Source organism: Myxocyprinus asiaticus, chromosome 26 (assembly GCF_019703515.2).
Source record: "Myxocyprinus asiaticus isolate MX2 ecotype Aquarium Trade chromosome 26, UBuf_Myxa_2, whole genome shotgun sequence".
In the NCBI taxonomy this organism is placed as follows: domain Eukaryota; kingdom Metazoa; phylum Chordata; class Actinopteri; order Cypriniformes; family Catostomidae; genus Myxocyprinus; species Myxocyprinus asiaticus.
The window spans coordinates 40,161,564-40,174,849 of NC_059369.1; the positions used below are offsets into that span (position 1 = coordinate 40,161,564).

At 37.9% G+C, this 13,286-nt stretch overlaps 1 protein-coding gene across 3 annotated transcripts in view; it reads right to left on the reverse strand.

Moving 5' to 3' along the window:
- The window catches only part of LOC127416908 (F-BAR and double SH3 domains protein 2-like), a 125,244-nt gene that overhangs the window by 43,867 nt on the left and 68,091 nt on the right, over positions 1 to 13,286 (reverse strand). For all 3 annotated transcript variants that reach the window (XM_051656504.1, XM_051656505.1, XM_051656506.1), the window contains 3 exons: positions 12,213 to 12,292; positions 5,952 to 6,096; positions 5,724 to 5,857 (listed from right to left, as the gene is read on the reverse strand). In XM_051656504.1, coding sequence (XP_051512464.1) covers positions 5,724 to 5,857; positions 5,952 to 6,096; positions 12,213 to 12,292 — 359 coding nt within the window. The remainder of the gene's footprint in view (positions 1 to 5,723; positions 5,858 to 5,951; positions 6,097 to 12,212; positions 12,293 to 13,286) is intronic.

The window sequence follows — 13,286 nt, forward strand, 5'->3', positions numbered from 1 at the left end:
TCAGAATAAAGTTATATCCAATTTTACAACTTCATTGCCATGACAACATAACACAGTAAACCTCGTGATCCAGCAAAAATGATGATTTAAACAACTTTATACTAGTTAACTTAAATAATACACAAGTTTTAACAGAAGAATTAATATGTGCTTTTATAAAATTATAAGCTTCACATTTCTGCCTTTAAACTCTCCAAAAATTGGCCCCCATTCACTTCCATTGTAAGTGCCTCAGTGTAACCTCGATTTTTGCTTTTTTTTTGTTTTGTTTTTTTTTTAAAGAAAAGGAGGGACGAGTCAAAATAATTTTTTGTGGTAATGAACATTATGCCAAAAATGCTGCTGATTAAGCTTAATTTATATTGAACCCAGATTATTCCTTTAATATGAAAATCAAAAGTCCGAATTGGAATCAAACTATCTTATGACAGTTTGTGTTTGTTAAAATTCCATCTGGATTTAGTGATTGTGTTCATGTCTTCTATTTCATGCCGAACACAGAGCGCAGTATATAACTGAGGTTAAGAGTTCCACTGGGGTTGATTCCAAGTAAAGTTTAATTCATCACAAGGTTGCGTAAAACTTGCATTGCTGCTCTCTGAAGGCAATTTGAGAGTACAAATAATATGTTATTGTGGAGGCGGGGCGTGGTTGAGTGACGCTCTGCGGAGAGTGAGGTCGGGTAAGGATCATCACCTGGCAGTGTTTATTTGTAACACCTGTTTCTCGTTGCAGTGAGAGCTCGAGAGGGGTTTTAAGAGCGTCCCAGAGGACAAGAAGGGAGAGAGAGCTTCACACATGCACAGACATGGTATTTGTCGGAACGACACCAAGAACGAGTTGTTTATTTTCTGTTTGAGTGAAATAAATGATACCTGTGCTCCTGGACTCACCGCCTCCTGCTTCCTCCTTACACCCAAACCAAAAGCTCTCACAGTCATCAATTATAAATGCAATCTGATATTATACAACTAAAATTGTAATCAGTAAAGTGATAAAAAGTGTTATCTAAACTAAGTAACCTAATGTAATTACTATTGGATTTCTTAAAGTATTTTTAAAGAAAATCTAATTTTAACTGCACCCTTCGGCAGTTCTTTGAAAAACCAATAGGTAAAGTAATCGATATGTAATCATGTTATCCACAAAAAAGTAAATAATATGACTCACATAAGCTAATTACAAGTACCTGACTTTTGCAATCTAATAATGTATTTCCAGGTTACATGTAGTCCATTAATTCGATTACACACTTCGGCAATTTAGAACAAACTGCATTCAAATCAGCAGCGAACGCTATGGAAGTTCATATGACCCGTAACCCAGAACACCTTTTCAAACCAACTCAGGTGTGGTTTCTGGGTGTACGAAATATGGTATCAAATGTCAAAACTGATTTAAAAGCTCTAGTTTGACAGCAGCCTAATTCTAATTCCATTTTACTGCCAGTCATGCTAAACAGGGCAATGCCGTTCACCAAATCAATTGAAGCGACTCTGAGCGAGTTCAACGCGACAACACTGGACTAGCCTCTCTCTGTCTAATCCGGTCTTGGCATACGCTTTGAAATGGCAATTGTAGTGTGGGTACAAATGACCCTTGAAGATGGAGAGAGATGCTTGAGTGTGTTTAACAATTCTGCAGTGGGCTCATAAATTGCTTTGAAGAGAGACGAGTATTCCTACAGGGGGTTTAAATATCAGACGAAGAGCTGCATATTTCATGAACGCAAAACGACACATCTTTTATATCTTCGACACTTTGAAGGCTGCGGACACTTTGAATCCATGACTTTGCCTTTAATATCTACGACCAAGTGGAAAACTATTTCAGCAAAATAGTTAGGGATGTGCATAATAGCATTTTCAAAAAAAAATTGGTAAATACTTAAAATATAGCTCAAGTCTCTGTCATTTTAAAATAAGTGTCCCTTGTGTATTTTGGGCTTGTTCATAGACTAAAAACAGTTTTTTTTTAACTTTCTACACATTGATTTTAAAAACTATCGGTCGATTAATCAGTTATCTGCCTTTTACAGCACCTTAATTATCGATATCGGCAAAATCTACTACCCGTTAACCTCTGAATGAAAGTGAATAGTGAATTTGAACAGTCAAGCTCCATGAAGGACAAAAAACACAATAAAACATAGTAAAAGTAGTAGATGCAACACCTGCACCGTTTTTGAAGCCGTATGATCACTTTATCGATATTCACTCTTAAATCAATTAATTGATTTAAGTCAATACATTGATGTATATAGAGCCCAACTCAAAAATGGAGAGTACATCAGTAACATTAAACCTCATTGGTTCTTGCGCACCCTGTGACCAAAAATCTCATGACATCATGACACCAGAACCAATGATGTTTGATGTTACTGACGTGTCGCTACATATGATTTGGGCTCTTTATACATGAGTTGATCAATGATTTGATTTAAGAGTGAATAAAGACTTAAATTTTGGTCTGTTCATAAACAAAGTGATCGTATGGTTTCAGAAGACTTGGAAAATAGTGCACAGGTCTTATAGACCACTTTCAAATGTGTGGTTTTGTCCTTCATGGAGCTTGACAGACCAGAGTCACTATTCACTAGAGCCCGACCGATATGGCTTTTTTGACACCGTTTCCAAATTTAGAGAGGGAAAATTCACTGATTACCGATATGATGACCGATATAGCTAATTTTTGAGCTTGAATGAAAACAGACCTTTTCTATGTGGATTGTGCACCGATTTTGCACCGATATGACTATGCAAAGGTACTCAGAAGTCTGCTTTCTTAAACAAATATTTTCATTAAAGAAGATTTGACATTATTATTATACATTGTCAACAAATTCTAGAAATGAACACTGAGAAAATAAAGAATAAATAAAAATACAATAAATAGCTTAATAAACATCAGTACTGTTAGTATAAGTCATTTTCTGACCATTTAAATAAAGAATAAATAAAATAAATAAAATAAAATAAAAATCAGTACTGTATGTTTAATATAAGTCAGTTGCTGACCATTTAAATAAAGAATAAAAATACAATAAATAGCTAAATAAACATCAGTATTACTGTTTAGTATCAGTCAAATGCTGACAATTTAAATAAAGTATAAATTAAAATAAAATAAATAGCTAAATAAACATCAGTACCGTTTAGTATCAGTCAAATGCTGACCATTAAAATAAAGAATAAATAAAAATAAAATAAATAGCAAAATAAACATCAGTATTACTGTTTAGTATCAGTCAAATGCTGACCATTAAATAAAGAATAAATTAAAATAAAATAAATAGCTAAATAAACATCAGTATTACTGTTTAGTATCAGTCAGTTGCTGACCATTTAAATAAAGAATAAATAAAAATAAAATAAATAGCAAAATAAACATCAGTATTACTGTTTAGTATCAGTCAAATGCTGACCATTAAATAAAGAATAAATAAAAATAAAATAAATAGCAAAATAAACATCAGTATTACTGTTTAGTATCAGTCAAATGCTGACCATTAAATAAAGAATAAATAAAAATAAAATAAATAGCAAAATAAACATCAGTATTACTGTTTAGTATCAGTCAAATGCTGACCATTAAATAAAGAATAAATTCAAATACAATAAATAGCTAAATAAACATCAGGGGCAGGTTGCACCAGCTATACGTATGTTACAACCTAGCCTAGTTGTGGCATAAATGGGCACTAAGTCACAATTTACACTCTACTAAATATTTGAGCATTGCACCATTAAATTTATGTAGGACGTAACCTTACGTATAAACTAAATATATACGGAAGCCTCCGACCAGGAGTAACGGATGGAATAAAAAAGCAGACTTATTTAATGACATCACTGAGCTCATGTTTGGTTGACAGGCATCAGTCCTTTCGACATATATGATGATGTTGGCATTTACACTCATTTACATTTACGAGAGAGAAAAAAAAAACAAACATACTTTTAAGCGGCTCTTCAGCATGAAACCATTCTAACGATGCCATTTTTAGGGTGCGTCACCCGGTGTCAAGTTCAACACAATCAAAATATATAAAGGATATTAAAATTAATAAAAGTCTATTTTTCCAGCCTGTTGTATTAGTATTTATCACCCCTCATTTATTTTAGATACAGTTCCAATATATTGTTATTTACACAGGGCAAATATACTATTTATCAAATCTACTTTTATTACGTATCCTATTTTAATGTCTGGAAAACCAGACTTTTAAATATTACATTTTGTAAATGCAATGAATGGAATTGTTCGGTTGTAGGGGGTACCAAACTGTGAATCCTAAACAAAACAGTTAGGCGAATACATGTTTACACATTAGCTTCCACTCAGCTGACAAGCAATGAAAGTAGCTACATGGTTAGCTAGTTAGCTATAAGCTCGTTGTCACGGAGAGTAAAAGATGGACTTTATTTACTTTCCAGCATTGTGTCTCACCAACTAGCCAACAGCGAAGCGTGAAATCAACACTCACCACACACAACCCACCACTGCACCGTTGTCTGCTGAGCTGCAAAAAGATGCTCTGATGTTTACCTTTCAATCTGCTACATTACTGACTGCACTGACAAACTATAGCTGGCTAACACAGCAAACAGATGTGATAAACATGAGTGACATGGTTGTCAGGGACAGGTTTAACATTATATTAGTTATATAAAATGATGGCGTAACTTTTTATTAACTTTCCAGTATGTGTTTCACAAACTAGTTAGCAATTTAAGGAGAAGAGATCGCTCAAATCCGCACCGTTTAACGCCCTGTCTGCAGAGCCTCCGTCAGCTCAGAGTCAGCTCTGTAAACAATGTCGGAGTCGGAGTGTGCTCTGCTGGACAAACTACGCTATGACACCAATTCTAAAGCATTGTTTTCTGCATTATATGTTCTGAAAAAAGTTTTCATATTGGCGCATATCGGTAAAATATACGCCGATACCGATATATATCGGTGAAAGGCTAATATCGGCCGATAATATATCGGTCAGGCACTACTATTCACTTCACTGTCAAGATTTTTTTTCCCCTTTGGTGTTCAATGGAAGACAGTCACATGGTTTTGGAACAACATGAGGGAGAGTAAATAATGACAGAATTTTTCTTTTTGGGTGAACAATACCTTTAATGACACCAAATGAGATGTACTCATTTGAGAAATACAGATATTTAGAAATTTACTATTTTATAATCCACTGACAAGTCTGTTGGTAGATTTTCATACAAAGGAGAGGCAACACTTCTGTTAATTAGCTCAGCGCCCACTGTTATCAGGTGATGCTGATCATCTCAAAATGACCAAATATCGGCCGATAATTTTATCTTTCCAATTTATTGGTCTATCACTACTAAAGAAATTTATGATGCAAAACTACCTCACAAACTTGCTTGACAGTTTTACTAAAGAGTACTGTTAGCACGCCAAAGCACAGCATGCTGTCAGCATGCTAAAACCCTTTAAAAAGAAGTTCTCTCTCTACATTCATTTCATTCAAAGCAACAAAAAATATTAAGTAAAATAAGGCAAATATTAAGATTAAAAAACTATGATGACTAGTTGAACTTTCTGACCCATCCCTACTGATAGTGGTTGTTTAATACCTAATTTAACACGCGATTAATGGGGCAGCCCTAAAATGGTTCATGATAAGTGAGTGTTTCTGATGTGGGCACTTTTGGAACTCTTAACTTTGCACCTGCAATAGTAGACTCACTTACTTGGACTCAATGTCAGCCTTTTCCCGGACTGCCTGGGCCATCTGCTCCAACTCAAAGTATTTCTTTTTGGATTTGGCCAGATCCTTCACTGAATCCTGGAGCTCGGCCTGGGTCCGACCCAGCTGCTCAATGCACTGTGGGCGGCCACCACAGGACAGCAGAGAGAGAGGGGCGGTTAGAGAATTATATGAAAAATTAGGGCATGTGTCCATACGGAGAGCTCCGTACCTTTTTCAGCTGCTGTTCTTTGTAGAGTCGTACAGTTTTGGCAGGGTCTGAAATCTCGTTCTTGTAGTTGTCGCAGACGTTGAGACGAGACTGCGTAACTTGCATGGTGCCTTCGAGATAAGCCCTCCAAACTCCATACACGTTCCTACAGGAGGAAAAACATTTTGATTCTGATTCAAAACGCTATTTCTGGGAAGGTATCTCATTATGAAAGTCTATGAAACTTGACATAATACAAGTTAAAGAACTAGCTTTGGAACTAGTTTTCTAAATTAAAGTCCTATTCTACAGGAAAAAAAAAATATTTGTTTTAATAATCGTTACATCTCTCTTTGGTGCTGAAGCAAGCTTTTCTTTTCTACTGATGTAACCAAGGCTGCATAAGCAGAAATAACATTTTTTTTCTCCCTTTTTCTCCCCAGTTTGGAATGCCCAATTCCCAATGCGCTCTAAGTCCTTGTGGTGGCGTAATGACACGCCTCAATCCAGGTGGTGGAAGACGAATCTCAGTTGCCTCCGCGTCTGAGACTGTCAATCCACACATCTTATTACGTGGCTTGTTGAGCACGTTACCACGGAGACATAGCGTGTGTGGAGGCTTCACGCTATTCTCCGCGGCATCAACGCACAACTCACCATGCACCCCGCCGAGAGCGAACCACATTATAGCGACAACGAGGAGGTTACCCCATGTGACTCTACCCTCCCTAGCAACCGGGCCAATTTGGTTGCTTAGGAGACCTGGCTGGAGTCACTCAGCACACTCTGGATTCGAACTCGCAACTCCAGGGGTGGTAGTCAGCATCATTACTCGCTGACCCAGGCCCCCCAGAAATAACAATATTAACCGATAATAGGGTCAATGATGTGACGCTCTTATGTTATTCAAAAATACATTCAAAATGCAATTCACGCAAAACAATTGCTTGAATACACATATACTATGATGAACATGCTTTCAATTTATGATTTCCAAGTCATTTTGACATTTTCTCTGGGGCTTAAAGTCAAATGTTTAAGTAGTGTAACCGTCCAAAACAGTAAAAAGTGTCATTAAAATCTGAAATCCTTGAAAACAGAAATGTTTGCATTAGTAGTTTGGAATAATCATTTATTATTCTTTCTTTTAAAAAAAAAAGCACGATGTAATTGGATATTAACGAAATCTGACAAATATCCCAATGTCGACTGCTACACTCATTTACAGACAATGAGTGACAATATGGGAAAATTACAAAACCCTGGAGTTGGAAAGTCTGCAAATATATTAAATACTAGCACAGGGTATGAAACTAGCACCCACGAAATGCCGGTAGACTGTATCATGCGCATGACGGGTAATTTTGCTCAACTACCCACCACTGTAGCAGGCTAACTATAAGACGCCTTGGAATGACACAAGACAAGAAATGCTGTAAGACACAAATACACGTGCTTGAAGAAACACACTTTTTATATTTTGATGACAGACGACAGAAAAGCCGTTGATGCGTGGCTCTGATGCGCTGTTTGTTCAGAAACGTGCAGCGCGAGCAAGTCTCATACACGCACATGCAAAGAGTTCTCACTCTTTCTTTTCTGTTTCAGTCGTCTGAAAACCATTTACAAGAACAGTGTCATCTATGAGAATGCTGCAAATGACCTCAGGATCAGACCATCTCAGGAGGTGCTCAAAGTTTATTCAGCTTTATTTCCACGGAGCAGTTCGCGCTTAACTCTGCAGGTTCACTTTATAGCCTATACATGTGTATACAACACAAACAAGTTCACCATGAACCTAAAATGTATTTATATTTTAATCATTATTATAATTCAGTTTTTCGTGTTTCAATAAATATATTTTATTTTTAAAGCAAAATCAATAAAGCAAGGATATTACCCCGAACTCTCGTCCCAGGGTTGACAATGTAATCGGATATCACAAAATATTTGTCTAAAAATATCGTGAACATATTTCTTGCATATCGCCCAGCTGTACATATACATTTTGCTGTTATGTGACAAGTTGACCATAAAAAAAAAAAATAAAAAAATAAAAAAAATAAAAAAAAAAGAGGAAATCCCCTTTAGATCCACATGACTGTGTGAAAAGTTTTTAAAAATTAACAGATATTTTAAAATTTTTATGAAAAGATACATTTTGTTAAGGTCAAATGGAGTACCTATAATAAAACTTCTTGATATTAGTGACACAAAAATTCTTGATAACTATAAAAACAAAATGAATAATAATAACTTCACTTAGATTTAAGTACATCAACCAAAATACAGAGTCTGGGGCAAAGTAAAATTTGAGTGCTCAAAACATCACAAAAACAACTCTGAACCTTCAACTAAAATTCTTGGATCTTAACACACCACCAAAAGACATGGGTTGTGTCTCCATCTTCTGATTGGCATCGCCAGCAGGTGGGTGTGTCTTTAAGACCAAGCCTATACAATCTAGAAGGGGTCCTATAGAATCTAAGTAAAATCTTGAATTGCACAAGGCCAATAATTATTATTATAATTATTAAGTTGTGTACACTCGTGTATATCATGACTATCATCATGATGGTGCCGCGGATGGCTGCCTTGGTGTGGAGCTCCTCAGTTCTTTCGTTGTTTTTGTTTGTTTGTCCTGTGTTTAGTAATCTTTTTCCAGTCAGTTTTAACAGAGATGAACTGCTGAACATTTGACAGCATATACCAGACAATCTTTTCCCAGTTTTCGAATATTCAGACGTTTTGCTAGACATTTTAGTTGGAGGCGCAGCTCTGCTGTTCAAGAGACGCAGGCGAGGGAGACGACCCGGTGTGCTGGTCAAACTCCATCGGCACGGATTTCGAACAGCACTGCCGAGTATTCACTTAGCGAATCTCCGCTCTCTTCCTAACAAAACGGACGAACTACATCTCCTCACCTGCACAAACAAGGACTTTTCAACCTCTGCTGCCTTGTGCTGCACAGAAACCTGGCTGAGTGAAGCCATTCCGGACAGCGTGTTACATCTGCCGGGCTTCCAGCTTTTCAGAGCGGATCGCATCGCAGAGTTAACGGGGAAAACGAGAGGTAGTGGAACATGCTTTTACATCAATGAAAGTTGGTGTACAGATGTAACAACATTAAAGAGGATGTGCTGTCCTAATTTGGAAGTGCTTTTTTTTAACTGTAAGCCTTTCTACTTGCCACGGGAGTTTTCCTAGTTTATTCTGGTGAATGTGAATATCGCACCAAATGTGTGTTTGAACACAGCGCTGCAACAGCTGGCTAATCAAATCACAGACATGGAACAACAATACCCGGATTCAGTTATTATTATTCTTTGGGATTTTAACAAAGCAAACCTCACACATGAACTGCCCAAATACAAACAGCACATTACATGCCCAACCAGAGACAGAAATATACTGGATCATTGCTACACAACAATAAAGGATGCATATCGCTATGTTCCTGTCTGGTTCATCTTCTTCCAACCTACAGGCAGAAACTAAAATCAACCAAGCCAGTAGAAGGGATGGACCAATGAAACAGAGCGGGAACTACAAGCCTGCTTCGATTGTACGGATTGGAGTGTTTCTTAGGCCGCAGCCACAGACCTGGACGAGCTCACATATACTGTTACATCATATATCAGTTTCTGTGAGGATATGTGCATTCCTACTAGGACTTATTTAAAGTTCAACAATGACAAACCATGGTTTACAGCAGAGCTCAGGCAGCTTCGTCAAGCCAAAGAGGATGCTTACAGAGTTGGGGATAAAGTCTTGTACAATCAGGCCAGGAACACACTGAACAGGGAAATCAGAGTGGCTTAAAGAAGATACTCTGAGAAGCTGAAAAACAAGTTTTCAGCTAACGACCCTGCATCAGTGTGGAGTGGCATGAAACAAATCACAAATTACAGGACTCCTACCCCCAACCCTGTGGTGGACCAACAACTGGCTGATGACCTGAATGTGTTCTAATGTAGATTTGAAAGGCCCAATCTCACACCCCACACCCACTCTGACCTTCACTTCACACAAACACCGACACCTCCTGCAACCCCCCCCCCCTCCTGCTACTCAACCTGCACTTAAGATCTGTGAAGATGATGTGAGCCGCGTCTTTCGGAAACAAAAGACAAGGAAGGCTTCAGGCCCAGATGGCGTCTCACCAGCGTGTCTTCGATCCTGTGCTAACCAGCTGGCCCCCATCTTCACACAGATCTTCAATAGATCACTGGAGCAGTGTGAAGTCCCATGCTGCTTCAAACACTCAATCATTATTCCTGTCCCAAAGAAACCAAAAATCACAGGACTTAATGACTACAGACCTGTCGCCCTGACATCTGTGGTCATGAAGTCATTTTAGAGACTGGTGTTGGCTCACCTGAAGAACATCACTGGACCCTTTCTAGATCCCCTTAAATTTGCTTATCTGTGGATGATGCAGTCAACATAGGATTGCATCATATCCTGCAACATCTGGACAGATCAAGGACATATGCAAGGATCCTTTTTGTGGACTTCAGTTCGGCTTTCAACAGCATCATCCCAGCTATACTCCAGAATAAATTACACCAACTCTCTGTTCCCATGTCTATCTGTCAGTGGATTACCAGCTTTCTGACGGACAGGCAGCAGCTTGTGAGACAGGGGAAACTCACTTCTAGCACCTGTACAATCAGCACTGGTGCCCCCCAGGGATGTGTGCTCTCCCCACTACTCTTCTCCCTCTACACCAATGACTGCATCACCAAGGACCCCTCTGTCAAGCTCCTGAAGTTTGCAGATGACACCACTGTCATCGGCCTCATCCGAGATGACGATGAGTCTGCATACAGAAGGGAGGTTGAACAGCTGGCTGTCTGGTGCAGTCAAAACATCCTTGAGATAAACACGCTCAAAACGGTGGAGATCATTGTGGACTTTAGGAGGAACACCCCAACACTGACCCCCCTCACCATTCTAAACAGCACTGTGGCAGCAGTGGAGTCATTCAGGTTCCTGGGCACTACCATCTCACAGGACCTGAAGTGGGAGACACACATTGATTCCATTGTGAAAAAGGCCCAGCAGAGGTTGTACTTCCTTCACCAGCTGAGGAAATTCAACCTGCCACAGGCGCTGCTGATACAGTTTTACTCAGCAGTCATCGAGTCTGTCCTCTGCACTTCAATAACTGTCTGGTTTGGTTCAGCTATGAAATCAGACATCAGAAGACTACAAAGGACAGTCTGGACTGCTGAGAGGATTACTGCCCCCCCTTCAAGAACTATACACTTCCAGAGTGAGGAAAAAGGCTGGAAAAATCACTCTGGACAACACTCACCCTGCCCACTACCTTTTTGAACTGTTGCCTTCTGGCCGACGCTTCAGAGCTCTGAGCACCAGAACAGTCAGGCACAGGAACACTATTTTCCCTCAGGCTATCCATCTCATGAACAGTTAAATTGCCCCATTGAGCAATAACTATGTGCAATACACAGTTCATTCTTTCTTATATTTATCCAACACATCCAACCTCTTCTGCCATTTCATTCCTCTGAAAAAAAAAACAAACAAAAAAAAACAAAAACCAACAACATTTGCACTGTATATAACAGATTTGTATTTGCACTGTACATAACAGATGGTATTAGATTTGCACTACCCATGTGTATGTGTGTACGTATGTGTATAATTAGTTTTTATTTATTTTTATTTTTTTTATTATTATCTATGTCTTGCTGCTGTTTTTGTATTGTTGTAAACTGGAAGCTCCTGTTACCAAACAAATTCCTTGTATGTGTAAGCATACTTGGCAATAAAGCAAGGAAATAATTTAATACCTTTTTCTTGATGGTTACACAACTTTATTTTTTTTAAAGTCATTAAATATATGTATTTATTTTGTAGAAAATGCTGTATATGTTTACATGTATGAAACCAACATGGACACAAAGATTAAAGTTCTACGAACTTGATACATGCGTTTAAACTAGATTTCAAATATGACGTTTTAACCCTCCCAACCTATCCAATAAACTCCTGATGGTAAAATCAAGTCCTGCCCTACATTATTCCCCACTGAATATTCAATAAACTCTGAAATACATCACATTACTTAAGTTAACAGCTTTGCGAAGGGCATTTTAATGGGCGTCTTTAAGTGTTGCAAGAACCAAGAAAAATACACCACCACTGTAAAGTGCCTGGAGTAAAGAAAGAAAAAAAAAAAAACGTCAAAAAACTTCAAAAGATTCCTCCTGATTCCACCTCGGGCTTGTAAAAGAATCTTTGTAATGAAATCACCTGTAGTCTGTTCTCTGATCGTCTGGTTTGATACCTGGCCAGTCCCTCTTTAAATACTGACTCGCCAACTTCTGGAGGGCCTGAAAAATATAAACAAACAACAGAAAACAATGTTAGATGCCTGAGTGCATTCATGTTCTCATACAACATCCCATCTTTCATACCATCCTTTCTAAAAATCATGAGGGCTGGGAATTGCCACAGACCTCCCGATTCAATATAACAATAATATTTCCTAACTGATTCGATATGTATTGCGATACTGTGATTCTGTAAGTATTACGATTTGATGTTTTGATTTAAAAACTTCATAAAAAGATAATAACTTTGTTAATTCCTTTTTCTTAGAAAGAAATGTCTATTGAAGAACAGTTGTGTCTGAAATGACAGCTGTTTTCACTCTGTAATAAATAAGTTGCAGGTAAAAGGTAGGGATGTGCAAAACTACCAATCAACCAGTCAGTGTGTTGTCTAAGCTAGGCGACAAGTTAGTGCAAAGGAACCCATGTATAAGGCTGCATTATGTCCATTTGTATTCAGCAAATAAATATCTACAACGTATCATTTTAACTTAAAGTAACTTTGATTACTTAGTAGTTATTTTAGAATATAAAACATTTACAGTTTAAGTCAGAAGTTTACATACACTTAATTTGAAGTCATTAAAAAACATTTTTAACCACTCCACAGATTTAATATTAGCAAACTATAGTTTTGGCAAGTCGTTTAGGACATCTACTTTGTGCATGACACAAGTAATTTTTCCAACAATTGTTTACAGACAGATTGTTTCACTTTTAATTGACTATATCACTAGTTCCAGTGGGTCATAAGTTTACATACACTAAGTTAACTGTGCCTTTAAGCAGCTTGGAAAATTCCAGAAAATTATGTCAAGGCTTTAGACAATTAGCCTCTGAGATAAGTATAAACACCATGGGACCATGCAGCCATCATACTGCTCAGGAGAGTGACACATTCAGTCTCCTAGAGATGAACGTAGTTTGGTGTGAAAAGTGCAAATCAATCCCAGAACAACAGCAAAGGACCTTGTGAAGATGCTGGAGGAAACAG